The sequence below is a fragment of the Sinocyclocheilus rhinocerous genome, unplaced genomic scaffold (genome assembly GCF_001515625.1).
Source record: "Sinocyclocheilus rhinocerous isolate Xijiao unplaced genomic scaffold, SAMN03320098_v1.1 scaffold3043, whole genome shotgun sequence".
NCBI classification, from domain to species: Eukaryota; Metazoa; Chordata; class Actinopteri; order Cypriniformes; family Cyprinidae; genus Sinocyclocheilus; species Sinocyclocheilus rhinocerous.
In genome coordinates, this window is record NW_015654630.1 from 201,614 (window position 1) to 216,236 (window position 14,623).

General features: G+C 33.4%; 2 protein-coding genes across 2 annotated transcripts; one reads left to right on the top strand and one right to left on the bottom strand.

Moving 5' to 3' along the window:
- Positions 1–818: 818 nt before the first annotated feature.
- Positions 819–4,851, top strand: LOC107717701 (lysosome membrane protein 2-like). The gene is made up of 3 exons (XM_016524539.1): positions 819–908; positions 1,716–1,868; positions 3,270–4,851. Exons 1-3 carry the CDS (start codon positions 876–878, stop codon positions 3,306–3,308), a joined length of 225 nt encoding a protein of 74 aa, XP_016380025.1. The 5' UTR covers positions 819–875; the 3' UTR covers positions 3,309–4,851.
- An 87-nt stretch (positions 4,852–4,938) lies between these two features.
- On the bottom strand, positions 4,939–9,589 carry LOC107717700 (liver-expressed antimicrobial peptide 2). The gene is made up of 3 exons (XM_016524538.1): positions 9,362–9,589; positions 7,495–7,637; positions 4,939–5,310 (listed from the first exon to the last, which is right to left on the bottom strand). Exons 1-3 carry the CDS (start codon positions 9,425–9,427, stop codon positions 5,271–5,273), a joined length of 249 nt encoding a protein of 82 aa, XP_016380024.1. The 5' UTR covers positions 9,428–9,589; the 3' UTR covers positions 4,939–5,270.
- Between the last annotated feature and the right edge of the window lie 5,034 nt (positions 9,590–14,623).

The window sequence follows — 14,623 nt, forward strand, 5'->3', positions numbered from 1 at the left end:
TCAGATAGACAGCCATGTTCATCTATATTCTATGTGACTCTCAGGACTCGCCTCGGTCTCTGTAGTGTTGTGATACGTCACGGTATCGGTGATGAGAGAACGTGCTTGAGAAACAGCTTATAGAGAGGAGAAATCAATCTACATATAAAACATTGATCACAAATTATAGATCACTTTCTAAATAATAAAAGTATAGCACATCTACTAATAATTATACATAAATAAATCAGTTTTTACCGATGCAGATATGTTAGAAACAATGCATTGTGATACAAATGGCAACTTGTATCCGATGCACACTTGTTTAAATCGATGTATCCCATCGTTAACTTTTATCCTGATGCACCGATGCGAATTAGTGAAGCTTTCCATCCCTAATCTATATAGTTTATTTTTATTTATTAATTTTAATTTTAGTTTATTTAGTTTTGCACTAGTTATTTTTGTAATTCAAGTTAAACTTAACAAAAATAAGAATATATATACAAGTATGTATATATATATATATATATATATATTCAAACCTCTGTTGATGGGACTAAATCCATGGGTGTTGATGGGTGTTATTATATATTATAATTTTAGTTAATATTTAGTTCATATTTTTTTTCTGGTTTCACTTTAATTTTAGTTAAAGTTTTAGTAATTTTGTTTTTATTTTAATTTTTTTATATATAGTTTATTTTATTTTATTTGTTTTAGTTATTTTAGTACTTTTAGTACTTAAGCTTAATGAAAATTATTGTTTTTTTTTCCAGATTTTCTTTTCTTTCAAGTAACTAAAATCTTCTATAATAAGCCTGCTCAAAACATCTTCACATACCATCAAAATCATATTTTCTTTTTTGTTTTGCAGTCAAACTGGCAAGATCCGGATGCTGGTGTTTCCAGTGATGTACCTTAATGAGGTAAATTTTTAGAAAATCATCATCTGTATTTTTCTACAAGGCTTTTATAGCATGTCAAGTTTGTCTACGTGTCAGAACATGTGTTCCTGTCCAGTTCAAATAGATAAACTCAAATAGTTGCAATGTCAAGGTCATGGGCTCACTTCCCAGAAAAATGACTGAAAAACGTCACTTTCACTTTTTTTCACTCTCACATAAAGCCACAAATATCATATAGCAAACCTCAACTGCTGGATTGTTTATATATCGTCACAAAATTCAACTCTGTTATCATCCAGATCTAACTTGCTAAAGGCAACTGTAAGGCATGAAGATAATAAGATATTATAAACATGAATATCATGATTTTCTGTGAAGCTGCAGTCCCGACGGGTCAAGCGCTTCTGTCTTGACTTTTTCATCACATGTGTATTGTTGCTTTGTTGAGATGCAAAATCAGGTGAAAAGTGCAACAGATAAAGCGTCCAAACACGATGCAAAATGTATATTAACCTTTGAACGACACAAGGCATGAAAGAGTAAATGAAGCAGAGAGAGATGTGGTTGCATCAGCTTGACTCATGTTTAAAAATAAAGAGATAAACCAGTCTCAGCATTAGAGGATTAGATGATTTTTTTTTTTCTGGATAAAAGTGCACTAAATGAAAAAGATCATAGTTCTGTCGAATGAGATCTTAACTCTAAAGCAGTTATTTTGAGTTCACATTATCAGACAGAACAACAAAGCGCCTGAGCAGGAAATATGAAAGTGTTTTTCTTCATTTCTGTCTCTTCTTATCTTCTAAACGCTTCCATCCTGTTTTCCAGAGCGTCCTTATTGACGAGGAATCTGCCAAGAAGCTGTATGCGGTTGTTACCGAGGCTAATGTGATCGTCAACATCCCCTTCATAGTGATCAGTGTAGGCATCTTACTGGGCGTCATCTTCATCGTGTTCATGTGCCGACAGCAGATGCCACCGGTGAGGATCTCGCATCACTTCCTTCACTAAAACTATTAAAAAACATTTTTGTTAATTGAAATAAAGCTGCAATAACATAAAAACATGTATAAAAAGGAAAAGAAAAATTAAAATAAAAAATGTAATAAAATAAAATAAAATGAAATTATAAATGAAATTTAATTAATGTTTTTCTTCTCTGCATTTCTCCACTTCGCTAGCTTGTCTCATAAACCTGGAATCAAATTTTAAATGTATTGTTGACTCTTTGATGAATTGCTTTTGTTCCTCTTTTGCAAGTCGCTTTAGGTAAACGTGTCTACCTTAAACTAAATGAAAATTTGAAGTACTAAAATGACTAACTTCAACTAAAATAAAATTAAACTAAAACTGAAAAATAAATGTAAAAATGATTATAAAGTGACAAAAGCAAGTACAAAACATACTAAAAATTTAAATTTAAATTTAAAAATATTAAAAATAAAAGCTCATTTAAAAAAAAAATAATAATTCTTCTCTGCATTTCTCATTAACTTTAGCTTGCTTTCTAATCTAGTTGTCTAATAAACATAAAAGTGCCTTCTAAATACATAAATGTATATGTAAATTTAAATATTTAAATATTTAAATATTAATAAAAAAAATTGAAATATTAGAAAAAATATTAGGTGCCACGCTGTCTTTGCAGGTGGTTTTCACTTTTGCTATATTTTCTTTGATGCAAACCACGATTTTGATTTAAGGTAGAGGTAGAGTTGAGTGTCATCAGCATAGCAGTGATATGAAAAGCCATGTTTCTGAATGACAGAACCTAGTGATGCCATGTAGACAGAGAAGAGAAGTGGTCCAAGAACTGAGCCCTGAGGCACCCCAGTAGTTAGATGTTGTGACTTGGACACCTCACCTCTCCAAGATATCTTGAAGGACCGATCTGAGAGATAAGACTCAAACCACTGGAGTGTGGTTCCTGACATACATATATAATAATATATATAGTAAAAATATGAAAATAAAAGCTACTTCAAAATATTAAATAAAAACTATAATACTATACAAATAATACTAAAATAGCGCTGGTCACTAGTGCACTAGTTTTTAGATTCGAATGCTACATAATCAGCCCTAATTCATCATACATGTAAAATTTTTTATGTGAAATGCACAGGAAACACAAGTCACGTTTGATTCTAATAGAATTTATGTTGGCATTGAAATAAGTTAACTGAGTGATACTATAATAAGCATAAAAACACAAGAGCACAAATAAATATTGCCTAAAATTGTCCAGTTATAATTTTTTTTTTTTTCCAATACAACACATTCTGTGATTGCAATTCTCCACAAAGGCCACATGCAGTGCTGCCTGTAAATTCATTTGCTGTATTTTAATGTCTTTTTCAAACTGTTTTTTTTTTCTCTCAGAGCACCGAGGCCGAGCGTCAGCCCCTGCTTTCATCGTAAACTCCCCAGACGTCATGATGAACCAGCATGCATTTAGACATTGAGCTTGATTTCTTTTTCACACGGCCAGAGTCGGTTCAAGGAGCATCGGTGCATGCGGCAGACGACTCAAAGTGCAAAGTTTGTCTCAGGTCACCTGGCCTCGGATCCGGATCTTTCAAACGTGTTTTTAATGCATTTAATGCTTCAGATGATTGATTGAGTATCGCAGAACCAAATAGCGCAGGCGTGTCCAAATCAGAAAAAGAGTTTCATGTCCTAAACTGAATTATATATCAGAAAACACTAATAGAGACAGCAGACGTGATGCAACACGTTACACATCAGTGCTTGAGATATTGATGTCACCTGTACACATCACAACGATATTAATACACGTATGCAATTGCAATGAGCTCATCTGACAAATAAACTGACAGCGGTGCCAACTCATGCTGATTTCAGGACTAATGTAAGTTTTAGTCTGCTTCACGTGAATCTGAAAGTCAATAATGTGCCACACGCATTTTAAAATCACTAAATCCTTTTTTAATGGTTTTGGTGCCATGATGTATTTACGCTTGTTTTCTCCTCTGCCATATAAGTGATTTTCTTAGATGCAAACCAAGATTTTGATGGTACATTGGCTCAAAAATGTTTTTAGAGTCAGCTAATAACACTTTTACAATATTTCTGAAAGAAATGGACCATAATCACTAATTTAAACTCTGTTTGCAACTCTACAATTTCTTGAATAACCAGACACAACCTTGTTTTCAGTGTTCAGTAAATGCAGTATCAAGTGTTTCATCAGTATTACCACAGCATTGAGAAGATTCATTTTCTTGAACGTTTCAGTTTCCTGAATATATTTAATGTTCATTTTCATGCACTGATCGGTTAGTTTTTATTTTTGTTTATGTTTAATAAACCTCATGTCCTGCATGGTTCATTTCATGTTTTATTCTTGCAGGTGTTTGGTGGCAGTTCATGGCTGGTTTGGTGTTTTTTTAGGTCTGAAAAGGGAAGATTTGAGGGTTGCTAATTTTGTTTCAGTGAAGTTCAGAATATCACTACAGTGCGTGATGCCTGTGGGTTTGATCTGAAACTGTGGTGTGATTTCAGTTTCACTTCAGCTTGACCGCAAATGTATTTTTCCCAGGATGGAAATCTTAATTAAATCTCATGATTATGATGACTGTGAAATGATAATGTGAACTGTGTTTATGAATTAAGACCCAGTGTTGATGTTAGCTGACTGTTTTAGGTTTAAAAAAGGAATGTTCATGATTGATTCCATTTTTAAATTCATTTTTTTATGCATTTATTTCATCATGTGAGCATTTTTAGTTTTTGTTTTCCTTCAAAAAATACTGCACTATCAATGTAACAAAAATAACGAGACAAACAATAAAATAAAATAAAAAAGCATGTTGCACCATCTCACTTTACGTGTCTGATATTTACAAAATAAATACGTCCTGATTCTTCTGGAAGCTGCAGCTGATAATGAAATAGATTTGCTACAGATTCTTTTGCCATGTGTGTTTGTATTTTATCAGATCAAACATCTCGGCCTCATTGAATCTGAATCAGAAACTATAGATGCAAAGTTAATATTTTACACGTTATCAAGATCTGTACAACTATAAAACATCGATGATGAAACTGGAGTTCTTGTAGACGTGTTCCTGAGAGGTTTCTGAGGTGAATGTGTCAAGAACACGCCGGGTCATATTTCCGCCCAAAATCAAATAAATTAAAACAGTTCTGATTTTGGAGGTTAATATGACCTGGACAATTCTTGGTGAGATTCACCTGAATACAGTCTTGAGATTGATGTAGATTTGAAAGTCTTCTGCCGTCTTTAGATGTTCTGTCAGATTGATGTAGGTCATGATGTTTGAGAAATCAAAGGGATGCACAATTTTAGCCATTTTGTTTTCCATCATTTGATTTGGTGCCCTCATCATTCATCCTCAGTCAGGCCTGTTGAGCTTTATTGAAGGAGCACGTGTGTTTCCTGAAAGAGAGGAAAAGTAGGTTATTTTAAGAATATGCCACTCATAAAAAAAAATAGGAAATATAAAATGTGTGAAAACATTTCCCGCTTGTGCTGGAGTGTAGCATAATTGCTGTGGAATTGCTGATTCACGAATAGCGGTCAATGTTTTCTGTGATAAACTCTTATCTGTTTACAGCTTAAGGTTCAGGTTTCTGTGTGAAAGTATTTTTGTGATTAGAGTTGTCAATATGCAATCATATAGAGATATTTTGCGATAAATTCGCATTTCTTAGCACGTCGCAATGTAGATCTTTTATGTGTTTTTCAAAACGTTATTTCGCGGTAAATGCGTGTTTCTCAGGGAGCCAAAATCCCTTGTGAGGCCAAAAATAAAGCGAATCGCGTATTTGAATCATCAAATATTCTGCTGAATCGCACGCGTATCGAATCACAATGTGTAGACCGTTTTTGTCGATGCTAACATACAGCGATATTTCGCGATAAATTCATTTCTCAGAGCCCTAAAAAATCATTTGTGAGGCGACCTACACTCACAAAATGAACCGATCGCGTGTTCGAATCAGTTTCAAATATGATTCGGTTCTGATCGAACCCCTCGAGTAGTGAGTCGCATTTCTAGGCATTATTTTACGGTAAATTCGTGTTTCCCGGAGCGCCGAAATGAAGCGAATCCTGTATTTAAATAATCAAATGCAATCCAGCTTTGAATCGCACACGTATTGAATTACAATGTAGATGGTTTTTATGTCGATTAATCGATACAGTCATATAGCGATATTTCACGATAAATTTGCGTTACTTAGAGCGACAAAAAATCCCCTGTGAGGCGCTGTACAAACTTGAGAAAACTAAGCGAATCGCGTGTTTCAATTGAATAACTTTCAAATAGGCCTACGATTTGGTTTTGAATCGTTTTATGTCTTCCTGCTAAATATTACCCCCATTTTAAAAAATAAACATATTTTATCACAGTGACGTATTTATCAGCTTGGTTTGAATGTATATTCATATTTCATATGTCTCCGACATCTTCAAGTGGCATCATTCATTTATTGGAGGGAAAGCATCTGAATGCTATATTTGTAAGTATCAGTTGATTTGATGAATGCTGTCATGTTTTGTGGTGTTACTTGGTTTGTGGCCTTAATCCTGTTTGGTCAAATTACACAAGTAATTTTTTTTAAATATGAGCATTTAAAATGATGGCTAGAAATATATGAAAATGAACTTAAAGTTGACATCCTCATGTCACAAACCGTCAATCTATCATAACGAATTTAACTCTTAAAAATCCCGCTCGTTTTCTTTTCATGTCTGCTAAACCTTTTCATAGAAATATTCTACAACAAGCATTTGGTTACACTTTACAATAAGCTCTCATTTCTTAACTTTATAGTTTATACTAACATGGACTAATGAGCAGTATAGGCCTGTAACCTTTAGTTAAGAAAAAATACATTTAATATGTAGTATAAATGTATATACTTAAAAAAAAAAAATATATATATATATATATATATATATATATATAAACTAATTTAGTTAATAAAATACAATTGTTAATGTTAGTTCACAGTGTGTTAACTAATGCTAACAAACTGAAATGTATTAGTAAATATTAAAATTAGCCTAACTTTAAGATTAATCATCTAAATACTGTAGAAGTATATTCATTGTCAGTTCTTCTTGACTATCGTTAATAAATTAACAAAGTATCACTGCCCGGTCTGTTGCATTCAATTGTTTTTTGATTTAATATTGCCAGAAAAATGAGAAAATGGCATCTTTTTCTTTTTTTTAAGTAAATGAAGAGAAAAAATTTTACTTAATTTTTTATGGTTAATTATATAAGCTGTTTGATTGATGCTAGAAAATGTTTAAGCTGTTTATCCATTTCCTGCCCCTGAAAGTAAAAATGAATTTTGAAGTTTTCCATTTTCAAAAAAATTTAAGAATGCAGTGTACAAGGACCCTGCATATTCATTTTTTTTTTTTTTTTTTTACTTTTGATTTAGATTTACTTTTGGCGTTTTTGCCTTTAATTTGATAGGACAGTGTAGAGAGGACATGAAGTGAAGTGGGAGAGGGAGATAGGATTGGGAAAGGTCCCCAAGCTGGGATTCGAACTCGGGACGTCCAAAGCGCAGCGGCAGGACTGAGGTGTTTGGTGCTGTTCTTCACCTGCAGTAGTTGGTTCCGCACTCATAATGATCTCTGCATCCAGAACCCACGGGTTTCAGAGTGTTCCATCGCCATAGTAACGAGCGCTTGGCCCGATGGATCAGTCCGGTCGCCCAGTCAGTGTCTATGGGTGCCGTCTGGACCTACAGACAGACAGAGAGACAGCGTGTGTTAGACTCAAATGTTCAGCTTGTAATGTTTTTTTCTCGCATTTCTGAGTTTATATCTCATCTTTTTTTTTTTTTTTTTCAAAATTCTTAGTTCATGTCTCAGAGTTACATTTTTTTCCGCCATTGAATAAATAATTTAGGTAATTGCATTACTTTTTATCTCACAATTATGAATTTTTTTATTGCAATTGCAAGTTTACATCTCACAATTCAGACATTTCTTCTCATAGTATCTTGCAATTCTGACTTTTTTCTCAAAATTGAGAGAGAAAAAAAAACTGAATTGTGAGATGAAAAAAAAAAATCGCAATTACTTTTTAGTTTTTTTATTCCATGGCAGAAATGGCCTTCCATACTGAGATGATATGCAAATGTTTAATAAGTAATCTTCACTGTAATTTGGAAAGGAAATTATGTCCCAAATTTGCAAATTTAGACTCTCAAGCCGCTAAATTTAGAAAGCTGTCAAGGTCGGTCAAACCCCAAACATTTGCTCTGGGAGTGACATTGTGCATCTCCAGACAATGATTTACAGAAGCGTTACAGTATGTGCAAACAAAAGCAGCGGGCAGAATAAAACAAGCGCTTCAGTCCGCCACGCAGCATCGCCTTACAATCGCAGGAAAATGATGAGATGAGAGCTGTGTTATTCCAGCTGGAGGAAGCACATTACCAGATGATCCTGTTTTACAAACAAGTGACATGCAGCTGACTCCGGATCAGCTGATAGTGTGTTTTATGACTGACACTGATATCACTGATATGCAGAATCTTTTGTCTTTTTTATTGTCTTATTTGTGGTATATGGGAGTAAACCCATAGGGCAGCAAAAAAAATATTTTCAAAAATATTATTAAATGTATTTGCTAAAGTATGTTTCAGAATTTATTTACATAAAAAATATTTTTACCAATATATTTTTGGCCATTTTATTTAATATTTCTGAAAATATATTTTTGAAATATAATAATATTTAAAAAGCATTTAAAATATATATATTTTGTCTCATATTATATTTCAATTTAAGAAAATACATGTACATACAGTATGTCACATTTTAACATGATTTAATTTAATCAGATAAAGAAGCTTAAAATCATATATATATATATATATATATATATATATACACACACAGTATATATAAAATATTATTATTATTATTAATTTTTGAATAAAAAAAAATTCTTGAAAATTTCATGTTTAATTCAAAGTGTTAATTCAAAATTATTTACTATTATTTTCTAGCATCAATCAAGTTTGATTTAATTAGCATAATATAATTAACGTTTTATTTAACTTTTAATTAGAAACTTTTCAAACAAATCAGTGCAATTCAAAGTGCTTTCCAGGCAAGAAAAAGTGATTGACTCAAACGTTTGGAAATAACAAATGAGATCAAAATAATTTACAACCAACATTTTGTTGCTAAAATATAAAAAAAAGAAAACCGATAATAAATACAACAAAATTGAATATGAATAATTAATTAAAGTTAATAAAAAAAATCATGAAACTTATGTCTTTGTAAGAAAGCAAGACTAAAAAGAGATGTTTTTAATTTAGATTTAAACCTGTATTTTCTGCACGTCCACCGGAAGACTGAGTGAAAATGGTTTCTGCAGCAGTTTTTCCTGTGTGTTAGTGAGCTGTTTCGTCTCTGACGGCGTCAGATCGGTGATTGTGAGGTGATGTACCTGTAAGGCCAGCAGCAGAGACAGCAGAGCGGTCAGGACGAGCAGACGCTGGGTCACTGGCATCATCTTTAGGCTTTAGCTGAACGTCTAGCAGTGAGACAGAGCCGGTGCTGGACGCGCTTTATATGAGGCTGATAAGACTATCAGAGATCAATGATCAGCAGAAATTAGGACGAGTCCACGTCTGCGAGGGTAACGAGACCTTTATCAGACCCCACCGCTCATGAGCTGGAGGACCAGAGTAAAATACACACCAGAGCTTCACCTTAGTCACTCCCATCGTCTTGTGTTCGTGTTTGTCTGCTCAAAGTCCAAGCTGAGGTTCCCACTGATCCGTCCGCATTCACAGGGAAATATAATGCTGGAATAATAGTGCAATAAATGTAAGTTCTCAGAAAGTTATGAACACTTTCTACCAGATACGTTATAGAACATTCGTTCAAAGTTATCTGGTCTTTAATAACCTTCTCAAAACATTATTTATGCATCGATGATGGAATGTCTTCTGAAACATTTTAGTTGGACATTCTTGTTACATTTTTAAATGTTACTACTTGTTACTTTCCAGTGGTTCGGAGAACATTCAAAAGTAACATTCCCCTAATGTTTGCGACATGATAAAATGTAGCATTCTCTTAAAGGGCCAGTTCACTCCAGAATAAAAATTCTGTCATCATTTACTGACTCTTAAGTTTTTCCAAAACTGAATGAATTTCTTTCTTCTGCTGAACATGAAGATATTTTGAAGAAACTGTTACTGATCCCCGTTGACTTTCACTGACTTGACTACTATGGAAGTCAATGGCTACCGTCAGCTCTTTAGTTACCAACATTCTTCAAAATATTTTATTTGTGTTCAACAGAAGAAACTCATACAGGTTTGGAACAACTTGAGGTTGAGTAAATGGTGACTGAATTGTCATTTTTGAGTCAGCTGTCCCTTTAATATTGTCTCTAATGTTCACACAGCCATTACATAAATTTTTTTTTTTTAAAAACTAGATGTTTTAATGTTCAAAAATAGCATTTTCATAACTTCATGGGAACATTAGCAAAGCATGTCAGCTGGGATGTATTGATATTTAGGTTTTGTAAAATAATTAATAATACAGACAATTTATATTTTAATTTTAAGCATTTAAGATCAAAGGTTTTTAAAACATTAGAAATGTAAATTTCCTCAAGTGTGTCTGAACTTTATCATATAATTTTTTAAAATAATATTATCATATATTCCATATTCTCTGTGGAGAGCAGAATTTGAAGAACAGGATGTGAAAAAAAAGTCATTTTCACTTCCTTCCACATCCACTACTGAGCTATAATGAAAGATGAAAACATAAGCACAGCTGTCATATGAATGTGTGAGTTGTTGTTGTTATGGTTTTCTTCACCTGTCCAGCAGAGGGCAGCGTTACTCCAGCTCATCTACTCACTCACTCATTTCAGATGATGATGATCTTTACACACATCCTCTTAATTACATGCACGTTTGCAGAGCTTTGCACTGTAAAAGGAACTGAGTAATTCTGAGCTTGTGCAACTTAATGACTTCTAAATGTCAGCATTTAATTTGCTCAAAATGCTCTTTAGTGAAAACCCTGTTATATTAGTGCTCATGTTCCTTTATTAAATTGACATGTAATTAATCAGTGCTGTCTGTGTAATTTAGATGCTGGAGTGTTGCTGTTGGTCCTGAGAGATGCGTGTTATTATGGGATGTATGGAGGTCATGAGTAACCATGGTAACGGGGTTCCTGATGTTCTGCAGTGGTTTGAGTCTGATAACCTGTGAAGAGTTAAAGGTGTGTGTGTGTGAGTGTGTGTGTGAGTGTGTGTGTGTGTGTGTGTGAGTGTGAGTGTGAGTGTGAGTGAGTGTGTGTGAGTGTGAGTGTGAGTGAGTGTGTGTGAGTGTGAGTGTGAGTGAGTGTGTGTGAGTGTGAGTGTGAGTGAGTGTGTGTGAGTGTGAGTGTGAGTGAGTGTGTGTGAGTGTGAGTGTGAGTGAGTGTGTGTGAGTGTGAGTGTGAGTGAGTGTGTGTGAGTGTGAGTGTGAGTGAGTGTGTGTGAGTGTGAGTGTGAGTGAGTGTGTGTGAGTGTGAGTGTGAGTGAGTGTGTGTGAGTGTGAGTGTGAGTGAGTGTGTGTGAGTGTGAGTGTGAGTGTGAGTGTGAGTGTGTGTGTGTGTGTGTGTGTGTGTGCGCGTGTGTGTGTGTGTGTGTAGACGGGAACCCACATCCTGTGAAAGTCTCAGGGCTGATTCTGATGTTTCCCTGCATGATAAAACAGGTCCATTTATCGATAATTTCAAGTTCAGTGCTGAGATTCATCCAATGTCAGTCAGTCATTCACATTTATTTATGCAGCGCTTTTCATAATACACACTGTTTCAGAGCAGCTTTACAGAAAATCATAATGTTAGTGTTTTATAACGTCTTAATATCTACATGCCTTATTGTTGCATTTATCATATTAGAGCTGGATGATAATACACTTACGTTTTGTAATGACAAACAATCAAGCGGTTTTGCTATCACTTTATGTGAGTGTACTGTATAATATAATGATACAGAGCTTTGCAAAAATACAGTTTGCATTTCTGCAACACAATAAACATTCACACAGATTTATAGTAGTTTTACAATTCGTTATTAATTATTAATTTATTAATTACCCAGCTAACAAAAATGTGTTCTGAGGACATTTTTGCTAACGTTTGCATTAAGTTATGAAAACATTATTTCTGGAAACTTTCTCATTTGTAAAAGTTTCTAAATGTTTTAAAAACAGTTTTCTTGGTTTTATGAACGTTGTAGAAAATATTAAGGGAACATTCCATTTCATAATTTTGCGAACTATATGGGAATGTTATATTTAAATGTTCTTTAAACGTTCTGAAACAAGTAGTAGTAACATTTAAAAAATGTTAGATGAACTAACCTAAATAGTGTATAAATAGTGTTTTATATTAATGTTACTGGATAAATGTTTGTTCATTACTTTGAGAGAACCTTCTGAGAACATTCACCGTTAGCTGGGCATCTGTTCTGTCCAAAAGAATCATTAAAGTGATTCACTGATTCTTCGATCAAGCATCAAAGCATTGTATCTTTACTCTTTTATCATTTTGCAGACATTGTGGGAATGTTATTTTTGAATGTTCGCTGAACGTTCTCAAACGTAGTAACATTTATAAAAACGTTATGAACATCCAGATAAAAGGTTTCAGAAATGTATAAACGTATAAATAACATTTGTTTATAACTTTGCCAGAAATTTCTGAGAATGTTCCCTGTTAGCTGGGTAATTTGATTTATTATTTCGGTATCGATATTGAGAATTATGATGAATATTCTTTGTCAGTGACCAGATTAGTCTGGAGGAGATCAGAAGAAGCGTGAGCTCATGTTTAGCGCTATATGCTATGTTTTTGTTGTTAGACATTCACTACAGCACTGTATATATATATATATACATATATCTTTGTCTTTACATAGCTTGGCGTTCCCATCATTGTTTTTGTGAATGCTGGGAAATGCTTCCCTAAATTAACCCCAGAAGCGCTGGACCCCCTGAAGCCCTACAGCAGTGTGTGTGTGTGTGTGTGTGTGTGTATTGTTGTCTGGGATTGTGGGTATAGAGTCGTTCCTGTCCGTGTCTTGAACACACGGGCCCTTGTTGTTTCATGTATGTGTATGTGCTCATTTAGGCCCCTGAGCGTCCGTTGTTGTTTCAGTCCCGAATGAATCAAAGAGCCGCGTCTCCTTCTGAAAGCAAACACACAATGGAGGATCTGATCCGGCTCTCCTTCAGCATAATGCACTGGAGGCCCCATCCTCCAGCACAGGGGCCTGTCTGCATCCATTGTTATTAACGGGTGATGTTTCTGCTCCTTTGATCGAAACGCTCAAGGAAAACCTTCAGTAAATGAATGCAAGTTCAAATAATATTAATTATATATATTTCCATATATATACATTTTATTGTAATTTGTCATTTCTATATATTTCATTTAATAAATATATTAAATGTAATAAATAATGATTACATAATAATTTAAATAATATCACTTATATAGTTTAATTTAATAATTTATATTTTTAATTATGTAATTTGTCATTTTGTATATGAAAATATAAAAATGATTATTTACTAAATTATATCAAATGTAATAAACAATAATTAAATTATAATTTAATTTAATACGTTTGTCCTGTTTTGGCCACGTGATTAATTAATTCGATTAAATAATTTTATTTATTTATTTATAGGACAATGATGAGACATGCTTGGTTTCTTATCCAGAATTTTTAGAGTCCGTTTGTAAAGTGATTGCAGAGGTTTCAGAGATGTAACACTAGCTTTTAATAAAAAATAACTTTTTTTGTGTATTTATATTTATATTTACTTTATTATTATTATTATTATTACTGCCTTTTATTGGCAAATGTTTTGCTCTTTTGACAGTGTGTTTGTTTTGCTATAGTTCCTGTATTTATTTATTTTTCTTTAATAGACTACTGTTTTTATTGAGGAACACTTGGAATTAGAATTGTGAATATTTTTGAATCATTAAATCATGGTTATTTAATTTAATGCATAAATTCTCAAAGATTCTATTAATGAAAAATGTAAAAACAAACAGCATTGTCATACTTACAGTGGAAATGGAAATACCAGAGCAGATATCTTTGTGCATATGGGTTCCTAAAGTATATTGTGTTGGACAGCAGGGGGCCTTTGAGTCACTGATGCTTTCCATGAAAGAATGAAAACAACCAGTGAACTCAAAGAAATTACTACTTTTATTCATCAAGGATGCATTAAATTGATCAAAAGTGACAGTAAAGACATTTATGTTACAAAAGATTTCTATTTCAAATAAATGCTGTTTTTTTTTTACTTTCTATTCATCTGTGAATCCTGAAAAATAAAATGTATCACAGTTTCCACAAAAATATTGTGGAGCACAACTGTTTTCAACATTGATGATAATCAGAAATGTATCTTGAGCAGCAAATCAGCATATTAGAATGATTTCTGAAGATCATGTGACACTGAAGACTGCAGTAATGATGCTGAAAATACAGCTGCGCATCACAGAAATAAATTACAGTTTAACAGATATTCACATAGAACACAGCTGATTTAAATTAGAATAATATTTCACAATTTTTACTGTATTGTTCATCAAATAAACGCAGCTTTGCTAAGCAGAAGAAACTTCTTTCAGACTAATTATTATGGGACTCCTCCTGCGGCCAGTA

Excerpts from the sequence above, each read along its gene's own strand:
- LOC107717700 (XM_016524538.1), bottom strand. The coding sequence starts at position 9,427 with ATGATGCCAGTGACCCAGCGTCTGCTCGTCCTGACCGCTCTGCTGTCT. Across the intron at positions 7,638-9,361 it reads CTCTGCTGCTGGCCTTACAG|GTCCAGACGGCACCCATAGA; the intron begins GTACATCACCTC and ends GTCTGTCTGTAG. Across the intron at positions 5,311-7,494 it reads TGCGGAACCAACTACTGCAG|GAAACACACGTGCTCCTTCA; the intron begins GTGAAGAACAGC and ends CCTCTCTTTCAG.
- LOC107717701 (XM_016524539.1), top strand. The coding sequence starts at position 876 with ATGCTGGTGTTTCCAGTGATGTACCTTAATGAG. Across the intron at positions 909-1,715 it reads CAGTGATGTACCTTAATGAG|AGCGTCCTTATTGACGAGGA; the intron begins GTAAATTTTTAG and ends CCTGTTTTCCAG. Across the intron at positions 1,869-3,269 it reads GCCGACAGCAGATGCCACCG|AGCACCGAGGCCGAGCGTCA; the intron begins GTGAGGATCTCG and ends TTTTTCTCTCAG.